Here is a 21,869-nt window from a genome sequence, read left to right on the forward strand (position 1 = left end):
TATGAGCAAGTTCAGAAGGAACTGAATTCATGCCAAATCTTCTCTCTCTCTCTCTCATATATATTAGTGCTGTCAATAGATTAAAAAAATTAACTAAAATCTTTCAATTTTCTGTAATTAATCGCAATTCTTATATAGCGCTTTTCTACTCTATCTGAGCACTCAAAGTGCTTTATACAACTAATTCATTCACCCAATCACACAAGTACTTTTCTAAACTTTTTAGTCTAACTGTTAGTAGCTGATCTGCTCTACCACCTGAGCTACAGCCCCCCCCCCCCCCCCCCCCCCCCCAATTACCTATTCAGCACACATGCTTTGCAATGTGCGCTCGTTTACAGGAACATTTCTGGGATTTTGAGTCATTCTGCCCTCCAGGTGCAGAATGACTCAAAATATAGCTTTTATTTTGGAAAGAGACATTTCTCTGTAATAAACTCTCTTTTACAAAGATGAGTGATTCCTCAATCAGATACAGGGCTCGCAATATCGCTAGCCCGACGTCCCGGGGCTAGCAATTTTTTCAGTCGGTTTACCAAAATCTATCTCTTCCCTGCCCGTCGGGCTATTGTAGGAAGGAAAAATATATGTCAATGCTTTTGTATTCTTTCAGAAATGTAGCTGGGTAATTATGTCATTGGCATCGGTGAGCCACTGTCAATATGTGACATATTGCAATCGCGTTTGAATTTGCGCTTGTTTTTTTGCTTTCACTTTGCAATCGCGCGAACTGTGTTATAGAGAGCGACAGCACTGATCTGTGAGTGATGATAATTTGTGCACCAATTCCTCTGACATCATCTTATTAATCGTTAGCTTACTATGCAAACATGACAAGTGAAATCTCCCGCAGCTTAAACATGTGAGAGGTTGATCACGCAGAGAATCGCTGAGCTTATGTGAGTGTGTGTGTAAAAGCAACACGATATATATTTTAGTTCTGCTGAGCCAAATAAGACAGGTCAGGGTGAAGAAGTGACAGCCAAAGAAAAGCTTACCACAAAACGGAGAAGTTATGACAAATCAGACTATAAGGCAAAAAGAAAGTGCAGCTTTATGGTTTCATGGACAAAATAATTTCTGTGGCTGCAATATGACGAGCTAAATAACCAGGGCTGCACATAAGTGGTCCGCAGGTGCGCATTCGCTGTCAAAATAAAAAACACGCACAAGGGTTAGGGTTAAATTTAAAAACTGTACTTTTGAGTTAAAATATATATTTATAATTTTAATAAATGACAAATTAAAAAGGCATGAACATTTTTTTGTATCGAAAAAATATCGAACCGTGACACCAAAGTATCGAACCGAACCGAACCGTGAATTTTGTGTATCGTTGCACCCCTAATTAATATATATATATATATATATATATATATATATATATATAAATATATATATATATATATATAAATATATATATATATATATATATATATATATATATATATATATATTCATTCATTCCTAGGACTGCGCTCTTCTGGACGGAGATCTCGGATGTTGTTCCTGGGATCTGTTGGAGCCACTCGTCCAGCTTGGGGGTCACTGTTACCTTTACCTTCCACATCTTCTCCAGCTCTTCTCTGGGCCCTTCGTTCTTCTCCAGCTTCTTGTGTTCCTTCTTCCTGATGTTGTTGTCATTCAGTATCGCTACGTCTATCACTACGACCATGTTCTTCTTTTGTGCAGCACTACTATGTCTGGTTAGCCATCACCAATTTGTCCATCTGTATCTGGAAGTCCCAGAGGATCTTAGCTCGGTCATTCTCCACCACCCTTGGAACAACTGGGACTTGATAACCAATCTCAGATGGGGTGATGATATCTCCCCTCGGACCTGTCGCCCTGAGTCCCCCTTGCTGCAGCATTTGTGTTGTACCTCTTATTTTATCAGTTTCTCAGATCACTAATTAGGAATTTTGTCCCACTCTTTTTAAAGCATTTCTCAGTCCTGAGTCTGAGATGTAGCTCTTGTTTTTTTGCAGTTTCTCACACTGCTTCCTCCTGGTGAATCGTTCTTGCAGTAAAATGATGCAAAAGTGCTTGTGTGACTGGGTTATGGAAATGATTCCAAATTGTTTGGAAATGGTCTCACAACCGTTCCTAGATACAGTCCCTTTTTATGAACAATGTTGATCAGGTTTAATGTTTCAGGTAAAGCTACCTAATGCTAAGCTAACTAAGCTAAGTGAGTATTATTGATCTTCAGATTGCAAATATTTTCCTAAACTGTCCTTTTCCTTTTTAGAAACCATCCTGATGGGGCATGCAGTGGGGAAATGTGAAAAAATAACTGAAAGTCCTTCAAACCTGAGAGGACGGAGTGTCCTGAGCAACCTGAGCACACGGAGAACCCCGAGGATCTTAGCCCCACCCGCCATGGACACTACGATGTCAATCAGCGACACGAAGACCAAGAAACCATCTAGAATGTTCCAGCTGCTTCTCAGATAGGCAGTTTCCCCCAAATACAGACCCATAGACACCACCTGGGGAGATGAAGGGAGAAATGATGAGGAAATGCAGATGTGAGCAGATGTACACAGGCACACACACTCTTTGATATTCAAATTGCTTACTTAGCTTCTCAAACAGGTATTTCATTTCATATTGGACAGGAGAAGAGACTTAAAAAAATAAAACAGTTGGTTTGTAAGCGAAACTGTGGTTAGAAGGGACACAAGGAAAGAAATAAAAGGCAGTTATTAAAAGAAGACCAGGCAGAAATCATGAGCATACTTCAAAGTGGGAGTAGAATAAAGATTCCATAATGAAAAGAAAACCCTATTTGTTTGTGCCGTTAATCAGCTTTCATGTTGACACCGAATCTTGCTGACCACTGTGACTGGAGCAAAAGTCTATGACTAAAACTCGAGGAAAATAGTTTACAATTTCATTTAGATGTAGAGTAGTCTGCACTGCTGACAGTGCAATGTGCTACTTCAGCAGTCTGGCCAAATCTTCTTATGTCAGGCACTTCCACATTTCGGCTTTACTAACTGCCCGGACACAGAAGCCCAAACATAAAGAAGAGATGTTCGTCGAAATCGAGGTATGAACGTCATGCAGTTGTTTTTTCTGGTTGATTGTTCTATCAACTTCTAGTTACAGCGAGATGGGAACTCACAGTCGTAGGAAAACTCCTGAACTACAAAGAAAGGAAACGAGTGAGGTGGGTGGGGAAGATCAAGAATCTTGTATAAACTGTGGGAAAACTACCAGCTGGTGGAATGAAAGACAGACATAAGGGCAAGTGAAAAGCCCCTGAAGTGGCTCAAAAAGACATTTGGAAAGTTTGGGGGAGAAGAGTTGACTTTCAAAGAAAAGTTGCGTGGCAGATGGGTGTAAGCCACATCATTTGACACCTGTCAAATGCTTTCATGGGATGGAGCAACTTCGGTGTTGCTGTCATTTCACAGCAAAACTTGCGAGACGCAGAAAATATAACTAGAGCCAGATTCTGGAACGCTTTTACATTATATTCTGTATCAAGTAAAGTCTTTCAGGCAGAGCATTTATTTTACTATTTTACTACAATGATCACTGTAGGACAAACAACTCCAGCTGCTTATCTCAGCTGTCATTATGTGTCCACACCACATCAAGTTATCGACGCTTACAAACATTTTTTCTGGTCAGTCGGTGCTGTTTTTGCCACTATTAGCTGTGAGGAATGGGTCACTTTTAAAGCCAGGCTCAAGTGGCTTCACCAGGAGTTTAAATTTCTGGCATTTTTGTGGTGGCATCATTTTCTGCCTCAAAATAAATAAATAAATACGTTTAAAAAAGAAGAAGAAACTTAGTGTCACTCAGGACAAAAAAAAAAAGGTAGTTTGACAGTTTTACACCACCAGCCTATCATAGCTGTGTCCAACAAGAATCCTTTTATTATTACTTATTATTATTATTACTTATTACTTGTTATTATTACTTGTTACTTTTACATACACAATATGTAAAAATTGTGTATGTTTCTGTTCTGTGTCTTTGTGTCTTGTGTCCTGTTTGCTTGTATATGTGTCTTTCTTGCTGCTGTTACACCCAAATTTCCCCTTGTGGGACAATTCAAGGATTATTCTATTCTGTTTTGGCTGGAGCGTCACATCAGTACATTACATGCAGCTTCATCTCTTTTTAGTTTATTTTTAGGGCTTTTTCTCACTTTTATAAGACCTGGGCTGCTGGACTTGGCCTTGTGGCATGTGGTCGCCTGCTTAACCACTGAGTGAAACCAGAGCCCTAATTGGCACCTTTAAAATTCACCATTACAAAAACTCAAATGACAGAAACAAAACAAGAAACACACTAAATAAAAATATGGGAAGCCTGTCCTTCAGCTAACGTGGTGTAAATCATGACTGTGAGTATATATTTTGGGGATTAACACAGATGAGATATGTACAGCAACAAGTTGGTCATGTCCTCTGTGCTCGGTCTATGTTAATGCTTTGAGAATTACAAATCAACTGTTATAGTATTAATAGCAGCCAGCAACACGGAGGCCCCCGTGGGACTACTGGAGTGCTGTGGACCTGCCATTAAGCAGATTAAATACGATAATAAAAATGATAGTAGGTCTATTGTCAAAGCATACTTGTCTCCTCTCACAGCTGTTATCCAGCTCACAGCTTTACAGTAAATTCATTTCTTATTTACACTCAAATTCCAATTGAAATTTAGCTGAAAACGCTGTAATTGTTGCTACAGCGTTTTTTAAATGGATTGTTTAAAAAGGAAGCTCTGATTACACCTACAGGAGCTGCTCACACACAGAAACCCAGGTCATGAAGCCCCCAGTGCACATTTTCTGTGCTGACACTCACAGAATCAGAAACCCTTTAAACAGAGCCGGTCTGGAGTTTCAGTACTGGGGTAACTGGGATCTAACAGCTGTATTAGCCTGTCATGGATTTGCGCCTCAGTAAAAACACAAAATACTTTAACACAATACTTTAACCATAATGATAAGCTGAGCATAGTTTTAGTACACTATTTCCCACTTTAGCCTTCCCACACTACAAACCAGCTCCTCCCTGAGTGTTTGACAGAGACACTGCTGCCTGCTCTGTTCTCGCGCTCTCTTAGGCTTTCTACAAGTGTACGTGAAACAATGAGGAGTTCCCCAGAGCCATCTCCCTTCAAATTGAAGTCATGTGCCAGCACACATTAACAAGTTAAATGACTTATTTCCAGTTTTTCTGAAGCTTTATTTATTTATTAAAAAAAACATTTTTGGGGGAAATAGTACTCAGGTCCCCTGATACAGAACGCTCACATGCTGTTTTGGGCAACTCCTCGTTTCTCTGAATTTTCAGTAATGGGGGTGTAGAGTGCAAAGACCCACAAGAACACAATAATTGCTACATTAATGGGAAAAATAGCAAGTTGAAATGAACCTGAAATTGCCTTTAATCTTTCCTGGCTGTGCACGTCTCAGTCCACCTTTCAAACTGAAGGATGTTTGGCGCTAACATTAGTCTGCTAATACCAAAAAGAAGAACAACTTAAGAGTCCTAATGGAAGGAGTTCTGACAAGCAAATGCTGTGAAGATGCTGGAGAGCACTTTAGTAAATGGCTTTCATTGTGCCTAGATTCGAGATAGAGACATATAGAGAGTCTTATGTCAGGATATAGCTCAGAAAAACTTGCTGAGTAATGCTACTTAGAGCTAAGAAGTCTGCCTGTTTTGACAGAGTTTCTTTCAGCCTTTGTTAGTGAGCTGCTAAGAAAGTGTTACGAAGCGGCTCTGAAAGAACAAAATTTGCTAATGTGTAGCATCAGCTTAAAGCTTGATGCTGTTCAGTTCAGAGCTGGATGTGCTGGGAGAAGCAAAAAAGAAATAAAAGAGAAAAAAAAGAAAAATCAATCAAAAGGGGAAATTGTAAGAAATATGAATCGTTGCAATGAGAAAAACAAAACAAAAACACAGTGACTTTAAATTGAATACATAAAAATAAATCAGTCCTATAGTAGTTTACAGAATCACAGCTGATTCTTACACTGGGTTTAGGGTTAAAGAAGGGATTAGTTATGCAAGCACAATTTATATTAAAGGTAAGGTTTTAAAAAAAACGATGCCAGTGTCATAAATCCTTCCCGAAGTAATGAAAACACAGTCCTCTGTGTGTGTGTGTGTGTGTGTGTGTGTGTGTGTGTGTGTGTGTGTGTGTGTGTGTGTGTATGCGAGATAGGGAGAGGAACTGGGAGGGCGAAAGATAACAGATGTACCCCCAGAGTCTGATGTTCAAGGTCAGGCTCGCCGTGTGCAGGTAACAGTGTTTACACTGATTGCTGCTACTCATGTATGGGCTGTGCGCAAGTGTGTGAGTGTGAGGAGATGAGAGCGGGTCGTGTGTGTGATGGGGCGTGTTTAGAAAAAGAAACTGTAATTAGTGTGGTTGCTTGATTAGAGCTCCACTGAGAGAGATCAGACTGACCAGACTGGAACAACAGATTAGACAGCAACAGGAGGGGTGGGAAAGAGAAACGGAGAAAAGATGACGGGAGGGTGAGACAGAAAAGGACAAGACAGTCTAATGTGACGTTTTGCTCAAATAATTATAAAAAGAAAAAGCAAACAGCACTACAGGAAATCTTTTTTTTCCCTCTAAGCATTAACAGAAATGCAAAGACAGAAAAAAACTGTCAAAAGAGGAAAGAAGACAGAGGTGAAGACCTTCCCCAAAACAGTCAGACGTCACCCATCCAACGCTGGCAGGAACAAACAGTGTAACCAGAGCGACAAAACAATAAACAGCGTTTACACTTTATGGGAATGCAACTGAATAAATAAGTCTGTAAAGGGCAGGTTTGTCTGCTGAGATAAGAAAACATAGGTCTGCTCAATATGGTGACGCTGGAGTTCATAGCTGTTATGAATGGCCATCCGCCAAGACAATGTGGAAAAGTGTTTATGTTGTTCTTCTCACTTTCATTTTCTTAAAGTAAACTATGTGCTCAGACAGAATAAACACTGCTACACATACATCAAGGAATACAAACTACATCTAAAATAAATCTTATGTATCCAACAAATACATCCATTCATTCGCTTCCGCTTATCCTTTTTCAGGGTCGCTGGAGCCTATCCCAGCTGTCATAGCTGTATGTATAGGTACACCCTGGACAGGTCGCCAGTCTGTCGCAGGGACAACACACATTCACTCGCACATAGTGGCAATTTGGATTATCCAATTAACCTATCCCCACAAGTTGCATGTCTTTGGACTGTGGGAGGAAGCCGGAGTACCCGAACCCATGCAAACACGGGGAGAATATGCAACCTCCACACAGAAAGACCCCGGCCTGATGGTGGAATTGAACTCAGGACCTCCTTGCTGTGCGGCAACAGTGCTAACCACCGTGCCACCGTGCTGCTTCCAACAAATACAGCTGAACAATAATGTTATGTGATCTTCAGAGACTAGTTCCCTGATTTATGACAATCCAAAGGGCAAAAGACAAACTCTAGCAGTCAAACCTGAGTACTGAGTATTTCAGTCACCTTTCTCACTCACTATGTGTTAATACAGCGATCCCGGTCCGTGAGTCTTTGGTACCGGGAGAGTTGAGGCTCGTGTGTGAAATTTATGTTTTTGCGGGTTTTTCCCCATTTTTTAGAGTTATTTTTTTATCGTTTTTAACGTTAACTCGGTTTCCCTGGGTCTTTTCCCATGTGTTATGAATAAATCTTCTTTTTTTTGGTACAGGTAATTATTTTGTTGTATTTATCTGCCACACCTTAAAGGCCGGTTAGTGAAAATATTGTTGAAAATAAACCAGTCCATGGTGCAAAAAAGGTTGGGGACCGCTGCGTTAACAGACCTCTCTGCAATGAATCATACTTGTTATTAACCTCTGTCTCTCTTCCACAGCATGTCTTTTATCCCGTCTTCCTTCTCTCACCCCAACCGGTCGCAGCAGATGGCCCCGCCCCTCCCTGAGCCTGGTTCTGCCGGAGGTTTCTTCCTGTTAAAAGGAAGTTTTTCCTTGCCAGTGTCGTCAAAGTGCTTGGTCATAGAGGGTCATATGATTGTTGTTTTTTTCTCTGTATGTATTATTGTAGGTCTACCTTACAATATCTATCTATCTAGCTAGCTAGCTATCTATCTGACCCTGAATGGATTAGAGAAAATCCAAATGCAAAATAAAGCCAGACTTGTCTACATAACTCTTATTTTTCAGTCATTGTGCTCTGTAGTGTAAACACTGTTAAACACATATGCTTTCCGTGAGAGGCAACACTCACCTCTCCATCATCAAAACACTAAAAGATGGAAGATCTGTTTGGGAAAAATGGTGTTCCAAGGTGCAGCCAGGCTGTTCTGGCGACATGTGCAACGTGAAGATTTCACATGCTGCCAGAACAGCAGCTGTCTTCATTAGTATTTTAAAGTGTTTGGAAAAGGAAAATGAGCAAGCTCATAACACATTTGAGAGTGCAAATAAGCAGCACATGGAAAGACAAAAATAAAGCTAAACTAATTAAATTACAAAGGAAGGCCCTGAATTTGAAAGTAATCAAATGAATGTCGCACAGAAGATAAAGAAACTGAAGAGCGGAGATTTGAATGAAGGAATGGAAGTTAAAAAAAGAAAGAAAAAAACTTGAAGATGTACGATACATAACAGCGAATGCAGCTCAATCTGGGGCAGCTGCATAAATGTGCACATGTGAACTCTGCGCTGCTACAGCAATGAGATGATCTCCACATCATTGTGCTGCACATGCCCTCATTATCCCTGGTAATAAATAAATCACTACAGGATTTCTACCATTGTGGAAAAGGCCTGAAGACACATGGGCCTCAATAATGGATGATGTCTTCTGGACAGCAGATCAGTGGATTAAAAAGATAATGCGTATGTGCACTGGTGGATTGGAAGGCCAGGAGCAGCTAAAGGATAGCTTAAGAGTGATAGCCTTCTAACTAACTTCATTATCTGGATGTGCATCGCTAATGGGGCATGTGCAACTGATTAATACGTAGGTTGCAGAAAGAAGTAGGAAAGGAAGGTAAAGATTGATTTTTTAAGACAACAGTAGAAGAAAGAATCCACAGGATGAGACAAATGTTTTAAAAAAGAATACAACGTGGACAGTAGCATGGAAATGAGATGAAAGACGAATCATTTTGGTGAGAAAGGAGACGAGAAGATTTCAGGAAGAGGGAAAGACAAGCAGAATAATAGAGATGGACTGAAAAAAAGAGGAGAGACTGGATAGGATGTCAAAGAAGGAAACCGAGATATGTAAGGAAGGCATAAAAGAGCAAGAAAAAAGAGCAAAAGGGGTTTTACCTTGAGAGTCATCTCCCCAACGAAGATGGCAGTAAAGATGTAGTTGGAAATGGTAAGAAACAGTCTTTCCTGTAACAAAAGGGGCACAAAAAAATCAAGGAGAAACTGTTTGATTTATTAGAAAAGAAGAGAATGATTAAGAGAGACAAGCAGAGGTGGCAGATTAAAGCCAGAAAAAGCCGTTTCAGAAATGATGACTTTGGCTTGAGTGAGAAGCTTTTAAGAAGGACACGAGCGAATCAATGTTTGTCACTGATCGCATTAGTCAGGGTTTTGTTAAAATTCCATCAAAATGAAATGCCAAACAAGTAAGAGTTGCTGTGCTTTAATTCGAAAGTTTTCATTTCACTTGATCACTTTCCTTGCAAAGGGCTCACTGTTCAATAATTCAGTGTTGCTTAATTACAGGAAGTGGCTTGAGGCCAGAATGCAGTAAGAACTTAAAGTAAGTGGGATTCTGATACTGATTTTTCTATATTTAACTGCTTGTTGTCAACGAAGGAGTGAAAGGTACTTTTACCTGGATGGTAACAATTCCCCTGCTTTATTTGTATGTTCATTTGCTCTTTGTAAGCGAGCAGTCTCTCATTTTTATGACGGTTTCATTTCAATGGAGAAAGACAGAATATCACCAAAAAATGATAAAAAGCCCCACACTACATAAAGTTACACATCCCTATGGTGAAGCACGGAGGAGGAATCATTATGCTTTGGGCCTGTTTTTCTGATAAGGGTACAAAATGACTTCACTGCACCGAGGGTCCAAATGCCATAAAATCCTGGATGAGAACTGGCTGCTCTCAGCCACAACATTAATGTAGATAGGTCTTCCAGCATGACCTAAAACACACCACCCCAGCAATAAAGAAGCGGCACGTTAAGGTCAAAAACCTAAATAATTTAGAGAGTTCTGTAAAGAGGAGTGGGCCATCCTGAGATGCGTGCAAATCTGGTGACCAACTACAAGAAATGTGTTACTGCTGTGCTTGCTAACAATGTCTCTCCACCAAGCACAAGTCATGTTTTGTTTACTTCTTTCACTCAATGACATGCAATCATTTTAGAATTTCTATGTAAAGTATCTTTTTCTGCATTTTTGGTTGATCTATCGCTCTCCATTAAAATGAAACACCCACGTGTACATATAAATCTACAGACACACACATACACAGCATGCTTCTTGCTCTGTTTAGTACATGTTGAGTAGCAGTATTTGGAAATATCCACCATGAATTCAAAGCGATTCCTCTTACCAGGCTACCTTGAAGAATCTTTGGCCTCTCCAGAGCCACTGTGATGCAATTGAGGAATATGAAGGCCAGCACCACGTAGTCAAAGAGTTTATGGGCAATAACAGATTGGCAGAGCAGTCTGAACCTAACAAAAGGAAAGTAAAATTGACATGACAGAACATAAAAGATATGTAAACGGGAAAAGGTAACAGATTTTCTCCAATAGTTTGTGTTCCTTTGTTAACATATGTCACATATAAGAAATCCCAAAGGAAATTATTTTATGAGTGAAAGAAAACACAATTTTATCTTTTTGCAGTATTTCATGTGATGCAAATCTAGCAAGAGAACTCATCCATAACGCAATTTCATCACATTGAAATCATCTGGGTTTTTTTTCATTGGTCAACATCTTAACCCTCATAAAAAGCTGCAAAGTTCCTTCCAACTACTACGGATCTTATTAACCAGTGTAGGTTATTTTTTATGTAGATATATTAGTGTGAATGAAACTAGAATGAAGAACAACGTAAAAAAATGTTTGGCCTCATGATCTGGGGGACAATACCCGGAGTTACCAGACTTTATAGTAGTTATTAGCACTAGTTCACTTGTTTACTCTTCCCTTGTTATATCTTCAGTATCTTGAGTACTAGCAGTTGTTTAAATAGCCTGACCAGTATTCAGGGGACTTGCACTGCACATTTGTGTGTTTGCTCCAAAAAAGTTACAGGAAGGGTGCCGGGTGGTCAAACTGTCAGCTATAGAACCAGTAAAGAAAACATGCGGGTCCAGAGTGAAGCCCTCACGCACCCAATCTCACGTCATCTGCAGGCTCTGATGGGAACTGAATACACCGACTGCTGCACTCGCTCTCTTGGCGAGGAGATCGATGTGCTAATCTGAATGCTTTTCCTCAAGACCTGGCAACTCTGTCTCTTTATCTATTGATTCAAATCTGGCAACTCTGTCCCCCCGATATTGATCATCACCAGCGGCTGTGTTGGCGTAAGCACTTACCCTACCCGAGACACAACTTTTAATGTTGGTTTCTTTCTCCTTCAGTATGTTTGCCTCTATTGCTTGTTAGAGTGAACACAAATGATCTTGACAAAACATGTGCACTCACACACATACACACGCTTACACGCTCCCACACGGACATATGCAAAGTCATCCAAACACATGTACAACCAAGCAACAAGACTTTACCGGCGATACGGTCTGACGCCATCCTCACACACATACACACAGCCTTTGCTTGACAGATGGCACCTGCCAGGATGCCAAAACACAGCCCTGGGGCCCGGCTTCCCTTAAGTGGCTATCAGCACGCAGGAAATCGAGTGAGTGAGCGAACGAAAGACTGAGTGATTTTTCTTTCATGTTGCTTTCAGGGAAGTTTCTACCGGCAATGAATTGAATTCTGACGGAAAACACAGCCCAGACTACCGCTCTGTCTTCAGAAAAAAAATGCTTTAGGAGGAGAATAACACAGTGACATCACTTTAACAAGCTATTTGTGAAACCAGGAGTTTTCTCTGTGGAAACAACACTCTGGCTATGCATCTTGTTGTTCTTCTACATTATCCAGCTAGAGCTGAAAACATTCGCAGACGTTTATTTTTCAGGGCCATTGGTCTTGCTTGATGAGCCTTTTTCCCCACACCCTCTTTGTCTCCATAGAGCCTTGGTAAAACCACTTTGCCAGAGCAAACAATTACAAGTATTAGCACATTAAGAGACATGCTTGTCTCTTTGTATGTCTCTCGCTAAAAGGTTGCATTTGTTGTACATTTCAAAGCCCACATACAGAATGTTTTGAATTCTACAGTCATTTAAAGAAGTTGATTCGGGAAGATTTCTTTTCTCAGTTTAAATATAAAAAGCTGAAAAAAACACGTCATCAGGACAGCGTTCGATCTGCGTGACCGACTCTGGTTTGGCAGCACATGCAAACAACCCTGTCATTAGATTTGAATTTGCACCTAAATCTGTGTTGCACTCACTTATTCTGAGGGGAGAACATGTAGACTGACCACTCCTCTCTGGTTTCACACCAGTCTGGCTTATACACCTCCATCATCTTCTGGATACGGAAGCACAAACTCTTCATTGGAGAGGAGGGAAAATACAGAAGAGGAATTAGCATTGATTTCTCTGAATTATTAGAATATTGATACTTTTCTGGTCAGAATATATGCCTTATTCTATCAGGAATAGTGCTATATAAATGCAATCCATCATCATTATTATTATTATTATTATTATTATTAATATTATTAATATCAACCAAAGTAGAATACATGAATTACTATTCTCTAAGATGGCTTCAGTGTGTTTGTAGACAAAGTAACAGTAAGTGCAAAGTCACTGCTGCCACAAATTCCTGCACCAAATCCTAAAATAATGATGATTTATGTCTTGTTTTGGTTTTCAGTATAATCAGGGCATTTTGGGAAAACCTCTATTTATATCAAGAATCTCTATTTATCGACCACAAGCAGCATGACTGAGCAAAGCCCCGAAGGCCCTCTCTTATTTCACTGCAGAAACAACAACAACAAACACATTCTCGACTCCTTCGTTTCTCATCTCTACCTGACACCTTCTGCACCACCTATAGCATTACCAAACTAAAGTGGCACCATATTATCTTAAAGTTTGTGTGAAGTTAGATGGTTAAACTGCTAATGATGGGTTCAGCACCATGAGCTGCTGTTGCTAGGGTTTCTGAACTTGACCCATCCACTAACATGACAATAGTATAAATACTGGAGCAGAAGTTGGAAAAAAGTTACTATAGTCACCTCATATCATTACAGTCTACAGTTTGCTATTTAGCTAGATCTTTCCTTCACCAACAACCATGCGTCTTCCTTAATGCCTGGATTTCTGAGTAATAATGAGATAAAGAAGAATTAAGGGAGTTTCTATGGTTATTCCTGTTTATCAATACAGCTATAACAAGGACCTGCTGCTTATCATTGAAAATCGATCACAGTAAATGAACCACTGCGCTTCAGAGAGCTGGTAGTAAACCACTTACATAGTCTGTTTCTTCATCAAGGTCTGTTCTGTCCTTGCGTGCATTGACTTGAGGGAAAACCTCAACCATAAGCTGAGTGTGGGGACCTGGTGCCTTGCCATTACAGTCCCGGTGATCCACTCCTAAACCGCTGCCGGCCACAGACCCTCCTGTAATGGAGCCCCCCGCTCCAGACCCACTCCTTTTGCCAGCGTCTGGGTGGATGGGAGGAAGGCCTGGCGGCTGTCCACCTGCCCGAAACAATTCAGGGAGTTCGAGGGAAAGAGCCCGCCGATCTCTCCTTGCAGCAAAATGCCTGGAGAGGAAAAATGGGGGCGGAGGTGGATGATGAGGGGGCAGAGGATGATGGGAGTGGGCTGGGTGGGAAAGAAGGGACTCCTGCTCTGGCGCAAAGGTGTAGGAGTGGGGCGAGCGGGTGCTGTGCAAGCGGAGGCTGCCTCCCACTGGAGGTAATCCGCTGAACCCATAGCTCCTTCGACCTAGGCTGTTTGAGCTAGACCTGCAGAGCACAAGTGATTAAAGGTACAATTAAAAGGTCATACATATTCATGAACGGCTTGTAAAATGTCAGTAGAACTGTATCAACAGAAGGCGATCAATACTGTTTTATAAAGTTTTATGTGCTAAGCATTTAGACTCGAAGCTAATAGGAAAATAAAATAACATCAAAGGTCTGATGTTTCCAAGGAGGTAATTACAGCTTAATGGTTCTGGAAGTTCATTAAGACAACAGCTGGAATCAGTGGTTGCAACTGAATTTAACTGTGTACCTGCGACTCCATCCAGACTGCGGAGGGAACGGACGCCCCCAGTTGTGGTAGTTGGAACTGCGACCGTGGCGCTAAAAGAGAAACGCAGCATTTCAGAGAAGTTTCTGATCCACTGAATGTCTCTCAGTGAGGTGTCAAAGACCCAAACACCCCAAAATTAGCAATGACAAATAAAAACTAAGTCCTAAAAAAATTGTTCACTCCTAGAATTTAATATTTTTAATTCAATGGATGATTGTATCACCTCTAGAGCGATCGACTTTCTTTCTGCAATGACTTTTTCGGTACTTACAGTATTCCAGCCAGAGACTAATGTCACTAAAACATTGGTTAAAAGGAAAATGGAACGGAAACAAGAGCGCGGCTGTTAGTGTATGTCAATTATCCACAAATTAAACAACAAATATAAAACAGCTGAACAAACGAAGTATAAATTGAGCTTTTTAAAAATAAGATTGCAGTGCACTGCAGGTTGTCATCTACTTTAATATACAAACCCCAGAGTGCCAGTTCCACTTAAAGGAACACCAACAGTTCTTTTTGTTTCCGCATGTCTAATCCTCTGAGCCTGATGGTTCTAATTATATGTTTTACCCTCGGAAATGTACATGTTGCCAATCAAAACCCGAGCCAGAGAATCTATGCATCGTCCTCTAAATAAACTGTAGCGAAGCATGAAAGCTAAATGTTAAGTAACACTTGAGTCCACACAGAGCTGCACTGCAGATCGCCCAAGAAGAACGGCGAGTGACAGACACCAGCTGCTGCCTTCACTTGCAAGCATATTGTAGCAGTTACAACTTTCTGTAAATCTGATCTAAAGGTCACTGGCTATAGATAGTTGTCATCAAAGCAAACAAATAACCACATGAACGATACATTTATATCACACACATTAGATTACACACATCTACTGCACAGTTAAACAACATGCAAACACTCTACAGGAATGTTTGTGTTGAGGCTCATTCTTTTCTAGCAATATACAACGTTAGAGTGATGAATTTCCATCACAGCCGACAAACACATCATCTCATAGTCTGAGTGTCATTTCGTGGGGGAAAAAAATAGATAAAAAGTGGTTCCTGACAAAACTTCAACCAAAAACACAACATTTATACACAGCTCTCTCGAACGCTTATTAGTTGAGTGATGTAACCGGTGCCTACTGATATCAATAAACCTGGAGTGCTGTGAGAGAAGAGGAGGAGACTTCACAGTGAAGTGGATCTCGCACACCCACCGTGTTTAACATCGTAACCTTTGCGGTTGCTAAACCACAGACTTTCATCTCACATGTTTTCACTGCCCTTTTTTTTTATTACTGAATCATCCTTCCTGTTTGTCTCCATCACCATCTCTCTCTCTCTGCTCCGTCTTTTTTTCCTCCCCTCTACTTCTCCCTGTCGCCTTTTTTCCCTTCTTTCTCCCACAGTTTCTCTGCGGATGAACAGAAGAAGGGAACAGTCAATTAATAGAAGTTACCATGGCAACTGTATGCCGAGCCAGCCCTTGTAGAACTGTTTCAGTTTTTCTTCAGTTCTGGTTCAGTGGACACAACAATAGGGGAATTCCTGCTGTGGATTTTTGTATACTATATATATATTACTGAATGTTTACAGGATGGTGCAAATAAATTGTCATTTATTAGCCTTAATTGCAAGCTTTTTTCACACATAAATGTCACCCATAAATAAATAGCAAAAGAGTGCTATGAAATTCTAAGATGCCATATAATAAGATTTGCAAGAATGTGCCTACTGCATGAGGTGTGGTCATAAAGTCTGCTTGCAGCATGGATGCTATTACTATTGGTGCTTCAGATACATCAGGTCAAGAGTGCAAGAAGCATGCACACTGGTTTATTGACTTTCAAGGGGTTGTGCACAGTGAATTCAATTCATTTCAATTCAGTTCAATTTTATCGATATAGAGCCAATTCACAGCAGCGGTTTTCTCGAGGCACTTTATATTGTCTCTCCTGAGGCTGCTCGGGTGGTGAGGGGGAAAGGGATGAGAAAAAACAAAAAGAGAACACAGAGACACCGTGGAAAAATAAACAGGACAAAACTAGTGCTGCAAAAGACAGGAAGTGCTCAGTGTAATCATGGGAAGCAGCATGACTAAGGTTCACCTGATCCAGCCCTAACTGTGACCTGTTAGAAAGGTTATTGCTCCTAATACCTTTTCAACATTCAAGCACTCAGTACTGAGTTCTCCTGTTGTGCTCAGTCATTTGAGGATCAACATTTGGCCAAAAAAATGAGCCCAGCTATGGCGTGCGGCCCCTGCTAACAGCACACTGACATCGTTCATCATGTGCCCTCGTGGCCAGATTTAGATCCTTTCAACTTCCAAAAATGAAATTAAAGTTCAAGAGTTGGTATTTTGACACACTAGAGTTCTTTTGCCTCTTTTTATTTTCTTGCTCTTTACCAAAAGAGGTCAAATCCAATACACGGTGGGCCATATTTGTTAAGTTTGCAGACAAAACAGACACTGCGTCTCTTCCGAGTAGTGATGACCCTGCGGTGGGGGATTTCACAGAGTGGGTAAGCTGTCCTTCTTGGACACGAATGCATCAGAAACTAAAGAGATGGCGTTTGTACAGCAGAGTAAACACCTTTCCACTTTTGAGCTTCAGGTGGATGCTGTCTAAAGAAAAGCTGACCAACACATGTACTTTTATTTCGAGCTTCGTGGTTGTTATGTCGGCAGAACCTCTGAGTTTTTTTTATTCTCATTTTTTAGATTCTGGTTGGTCAGGCGGTACAAGTCACTAAACCTCAAAACCAAGAACGGACTGGAAGATGTGACCCTGAATGACCTCCCTCTCTTGTGTAAGGTTAGGCCCAGTCACTCCCAGCCAACCCTCATCCAAGTAGTTCAAGCTGCTTGCTAGCCTGCAGGTCGGGTCTCATTTGGGTCAGCTGCCATTATTCTTTTAAATAAATAATTGTTTTTAATGGTGATATTTTATTCTGGAAGTCTTATTTAGTGTGTTCTTAGTGGTATAATTATTATGTTTTTATTGTTGGCTTGATGCTTTTGTGGTTTCTGCTGACCGTACAACAAATTGCCCCTCAGGGTTAATTAAGATCATTCATCCTTGATCCTTGAAGTGCTCAGAAAAGGACTTCAAGATCAATCTAAAAATAGCATCCACGGTCAAGGGATGATCTCCTTAAAGGGGTGGGTTACAGCGTACTAGCGGCGAGTGGAGTGTTAACATGTGCATCATACTTACAGATGGGTGACTCATGCTAAACATGACACGTGAAAGAGATGAAAACAGAGAGCCTAACATCAATAGCACATGGTAATGAAATACTGAACATTAGATCTATGAAAATGAAGGGAAGCGGAATTTATAATAATCTTTTTAAAAACATGCAAATGCTATTAATCGCTGAATGAATGATGACGGTCATTCAAAGTTTCATTCACCTTGGTCCACCTGTTAAGGAGGAAATAAGGTTCATCCAGACATATACATACATAGAATAAAGTCATTATACAGGGTGAACCGAGACATCTCAGTATTATTATATCATATTTTAATATATTATATTATACTATATTATATTATACTATATTATATTATATTATATTATACTATATTATATTATATTATATTATATTATATTATAGTCAGTATTTTAACATTCATTACAAGCATCTGTGTCCGTAACCTGACATAATGAAATACATTTCAAATGAATTGAACTACACATTCACTGTGATGGATTGCATATTTTGGGCCAGTTTAAAATCTGTAAACAGACATCGTCGACGCTAAATATAAACTTGAAACCAAGGCGTTCTGCTAAAGAGGAAAACATATTTATCATTGTATAAAGCCGCAAACAGCTCATAGAGTCATAACAGGAATGGTTGAAAAGTGCTCGGAGGCAACGTAAACCATAAAGTACACATGATTTGTTGAGAATAGGCTGAGAAGTTGTGTTTACGTGTGTGCACGACCGTCTGTGGTATGACAGTGTGATAAAGTACCAGGGAGAGGGAGCGTCTCTCCAGGCTGCTCTTGCCCAGGCTCATAACGCTGCTCTTTCTAGAATCCATGGTGAAGCTCCGCCTCTCCGAGGAGTAGGATCCCCTGGGTGCTGAAAGGGCACCCAGCTCCAGGTGGCCGTTTGGTGTCAGGGTGCAGATCCTCGGGTCTAGAATGGAAAATAACAGATGGGTTAAAAGTGTTGTGATAGCAATCCAAACTTCCCTCAGTCATAGTTTAATGCCTGACTGCTAAGACATGAGAAGCTATTCTCATATACTTAGTCCAATTTCAGTTGATTTCTGGGATTCAGTCATAAGACTGCAATTCTTTTCTCATAGCCGACACATTTCTTTTCAAGCTGTCTCTGGGTGCCTTACATTTACTAAATTTCCATTTGAAAACCTCCAGGGATGGAGACACATAACAAAAACAAAATAATAAAGAAACGGCAACATGAGACACTGGTATTACTGTGACGGCTGTAACCAACATGCTCAACTTAGTTCTGCTCAATATTAATTTGATCTCTTTATAAACTGCTGGGGATAATAGCAGATGTTACAAATAGGCTCTAATTTGTGCTCCAACCCTGTCCTAAATAAGTTAGAAACCTTATACTGTCAACACTCTTAAGTTGGTTATGGGTGATATAGGGGTGGTTTTGGAGGCATATTCATATTCAATTTGCAGGTGCACAGCTGGGTTAAAAATGAAGGCCAAGTCTGAACACAAGTGTGGTAAATTCTACTGATTAGCTATCTACTGGCACCTGCACATTTAGCCAGGTCTCCTGTCTGCTGTGATCCCAAAGCAAAATTGTCATGAAAATGGCTGTGTGCAGGCAGGAGAGGACCCAGAAGCAGACTCATGGAAATGGGATGTAACTCAAAAACGTCTTTATTTACAGAAGGGGAAACAAACAATACAAAACTAAACTGGGAAAAACTAGTTAGCTAAACACTCGAGAAACACACAGAGAATTCCACACAACCACGAGGGACGATGCGACACGGAACTGCGAGGACCGTAGGAGCACACAGGGAACACAGCTGACACGAATAATGATAATAATGAGACTGAGGAAGAGCAACACAACATGACGGACACAGACGGAGACTATCAAAGTAAAACAGGAAGTACAAAGAGACGTACACTGGAGAGGGAGAGAGAACATGAGGAGCACGAGGGAGAGAGGCAGACATGACAGGCTGGGGAAAACAAGATGGCACAAGAACTCATACAACCATGTAAACGCAGACACCCAGGGGGTGGACAGAATAATGTAGGAAACCAAGATAATCCTTAACATAATGCAAAAAATGACAACAAACAAAGGAAACTTAAACGGCTGGGCCAAAAGGACCCAGGACCATGACAAAAATAGTCTTTAGTGGTTGATGACGTGGCTACGTTGTTAGCACTGCTCTGGAGCTTTTGTTTCCCTGTGATGGAAAACTATCTCATGTCTTTTTATAAACCCTCTTTAGTGACATTTATGAATCATTGGAGCCTACGACAGTGGTACACTGAACTTTTAATGAGTGTCTTTGCCTTGTCTTGATGTTTTTAAGGTGCTTTTAACCAAAGATAAAAATTCTGCAATCGTACACTTTTAGCTGTTCTCTTTGGTCTCAGAGGTCTTTTTGTGTTGCTGCATTCCTTTTTTTTAAGAATACACCAGATTGTTGATTTGGCCACTCCTGACGTTTCTGCTCTCTGATAGGTCTGTTTGGGCCTTTACCATTTAATAAGGGCCCACGTCAGTTGTACTTGTGTCTTGGGACTTCACACTAAGAGTTGCAGTGACCTTTGAACATAAAATACCTATACTTTCTCCTATTAGATATTTTAGTTTTCATAATTACCTATTGTCTTTTAAAATATACTCATTTTATTCTCGAGTATTAATAAACTTAAGAGTTTTCAAGAGTTATATGGATTCATATGAACTGGTTGGATGGATGGACAGACACGGACAGACAAACAGGAAACAGATGCCAGAGGTGGGACCAAGTCATTGTCTTGCAAGTCTCAAGTAAGTCTCAAGTCTTTATCCTCAAGTCTCAAGTCAAGTCTCAAGTAATGTCAGGCAAGTCAGAGTCGAGTCTCAAGTCACTGGTGTAAAAGTCCGAGTCAAGTCACAAGTCTGAAACTTTGAATTTCAAGTCCTTTCGAGTCTTTAAAAAAAAAACAACGAAAAAATAATGTTGCAGTTATGCTAAATGTAAATATTAGACCATGTAATTTTAAAATCTGTGTTTTTCTCAACACATGACAAAATAGTGAACTTAGAAAATATACACAAATTGTGAAATTGCACCTCTTTAAAATGCAGCTCAATTAAACCTAGCTCCAAGAATAATTTTCACCGACAGTTCTGAGATACGCTGCATGTTATTCTTGGATGCGGTTGTAGGACCAGCTTTAAAATCGCATGACAAAAATATCATACACATTAAAAAAAACTGTATCACCAACGTAGCCTGGACAACATTTGCTAGTTAGATGAAGTCAGCTATCTCATCTTAGCATATTTATTTCAATTCAATTCAATCTTTTTTTTTTTTTTATAAATTTTATTTTCAGTCACAGCAGCATGTTAACAACAAAACATTGAACATACAGTAGTTTGCTGTTCAGTATTTACAATACCCCAAAAGATAACAGAAATAGAGAAGGAAAAAACAAACAAACAAACCAAAGAAACCCCTACAAAACAACAAAAAACAAACAAACAACAACAAACAAATAGAAAAATAAAATGTATAAGGGACATTCAGCGTACAGTTAGCTATGATAGCGATATAGAGATATGGTATCTGGTCATGATAAGGTGGTCATTTTAAATGTTTCCATGTACATCAAGAATGGCTGCCATGCCCTAAGAAATTTGGTGGTTGAACCTGCCAGTGTATATCTCATCTTTTCTAAATGTAAAAACCTCATGAGCTCCGCAAGCCACTGTTCATGTGTGGGAGGAGCTTCCTGCTTCCATCTTAAAAGTATAAGGCGCCTTGCGATAAGTGAAGCAAAGGCAATAGAATTCGAATAGCATTTTGGCAAAGTGATGTCTTGAGGTATCACCCCAAAGATAGCCGTTAGAGCAGAAGGCTCATATTTAACGTTATACATCTCTGACAGAGTGTTAAATATAGACACCCAATAGGTATGAAGATTGGGGCATGTCCAAAAGGTATGAAGGAGCGAACCTGTTTCTGCTTTACATCTGTTACACAGAGGGTCAGCTCCTGGATAGAACTTGGCTAACTTTTCCTTGGAGATATGTAATCGGTGTAGGACCTTAAATTGAAGGAGCCCATGCCTGGCACATATCGAAGAAGAGTGTACCCTCCGGAGAAAAGATTGCCAGAGCTCATCTGTTATAGTCATCCCAAGGTCTTTCTCCCACTGTGCTTTAAGGATGAAGAGAGAAGGAGATTGAAGATCTAATAGTATAGCATAGATTTCTTTAATCGCCCCTCTCTTATGAACGTTTATA

General features: G+C 40.2%; 1 protein-coding gene across 1 annotated transcript in view; it reads right to left on the reverse strand.

Annotated features, from left to right (window-relative positions):
* The window catches only part of LOC146707141 (voltage-dependent T-type calcium channel subunit alpha-1I-like), a 186,873-nt gene that overhangs the window by 56,881 nt on the left and 108,123 nt on the right, over window positions 1-21,869 (reverse strand). The window contains exons 14-20 of the mRNA XM_085458476.1: window positions 18,370-18,536; window positions 14,356-14,426; window positions 13,586-14,084; window positions 12,546-12,646; window positions 10,558-10,681; window positions 9,305-9,373; window positions 2,314-2,492 (exon numbers count right to left, since the gene is read on the reverse strand). Coding sequence (XP_085314602.1) covers window positions 2,314-2,492; window positions 9,305-9,373; window positions 10,558-10,681; window positions 12,546-12,646; window positions 13,586-14,084; window positions 14,356-14,426; window positions 18,370-18,536 — 1,210 coding nt within the window. The remainder of the gene's footprint in view (window positions 1-2,313; window positions 2,493-9,304; window positions 9,374-10,557; window positions 10,682-12,545; window positions 12,647-13,585; window positions 14,085-14,355; window positions 14,427-18,369; window positions 18,537-21,869) is intronic.

Source organism: Copadichromis virginalis, linkage group LG6 (genome assembly GCF_057382275.1).
Source record: "Copadichromis virginalis isolate Kocher_CV1m ecotype Utaka linkage group LG6, C_Virginalis_male_GT1.1, whole genome shotgun sequence".
Lineage (NCBI taxonomy): Eukaryota > Metazoa > Chordata > Actinopteri > Cichliformes > Cichlidae > Copadichromis > Copadichromis virginalis.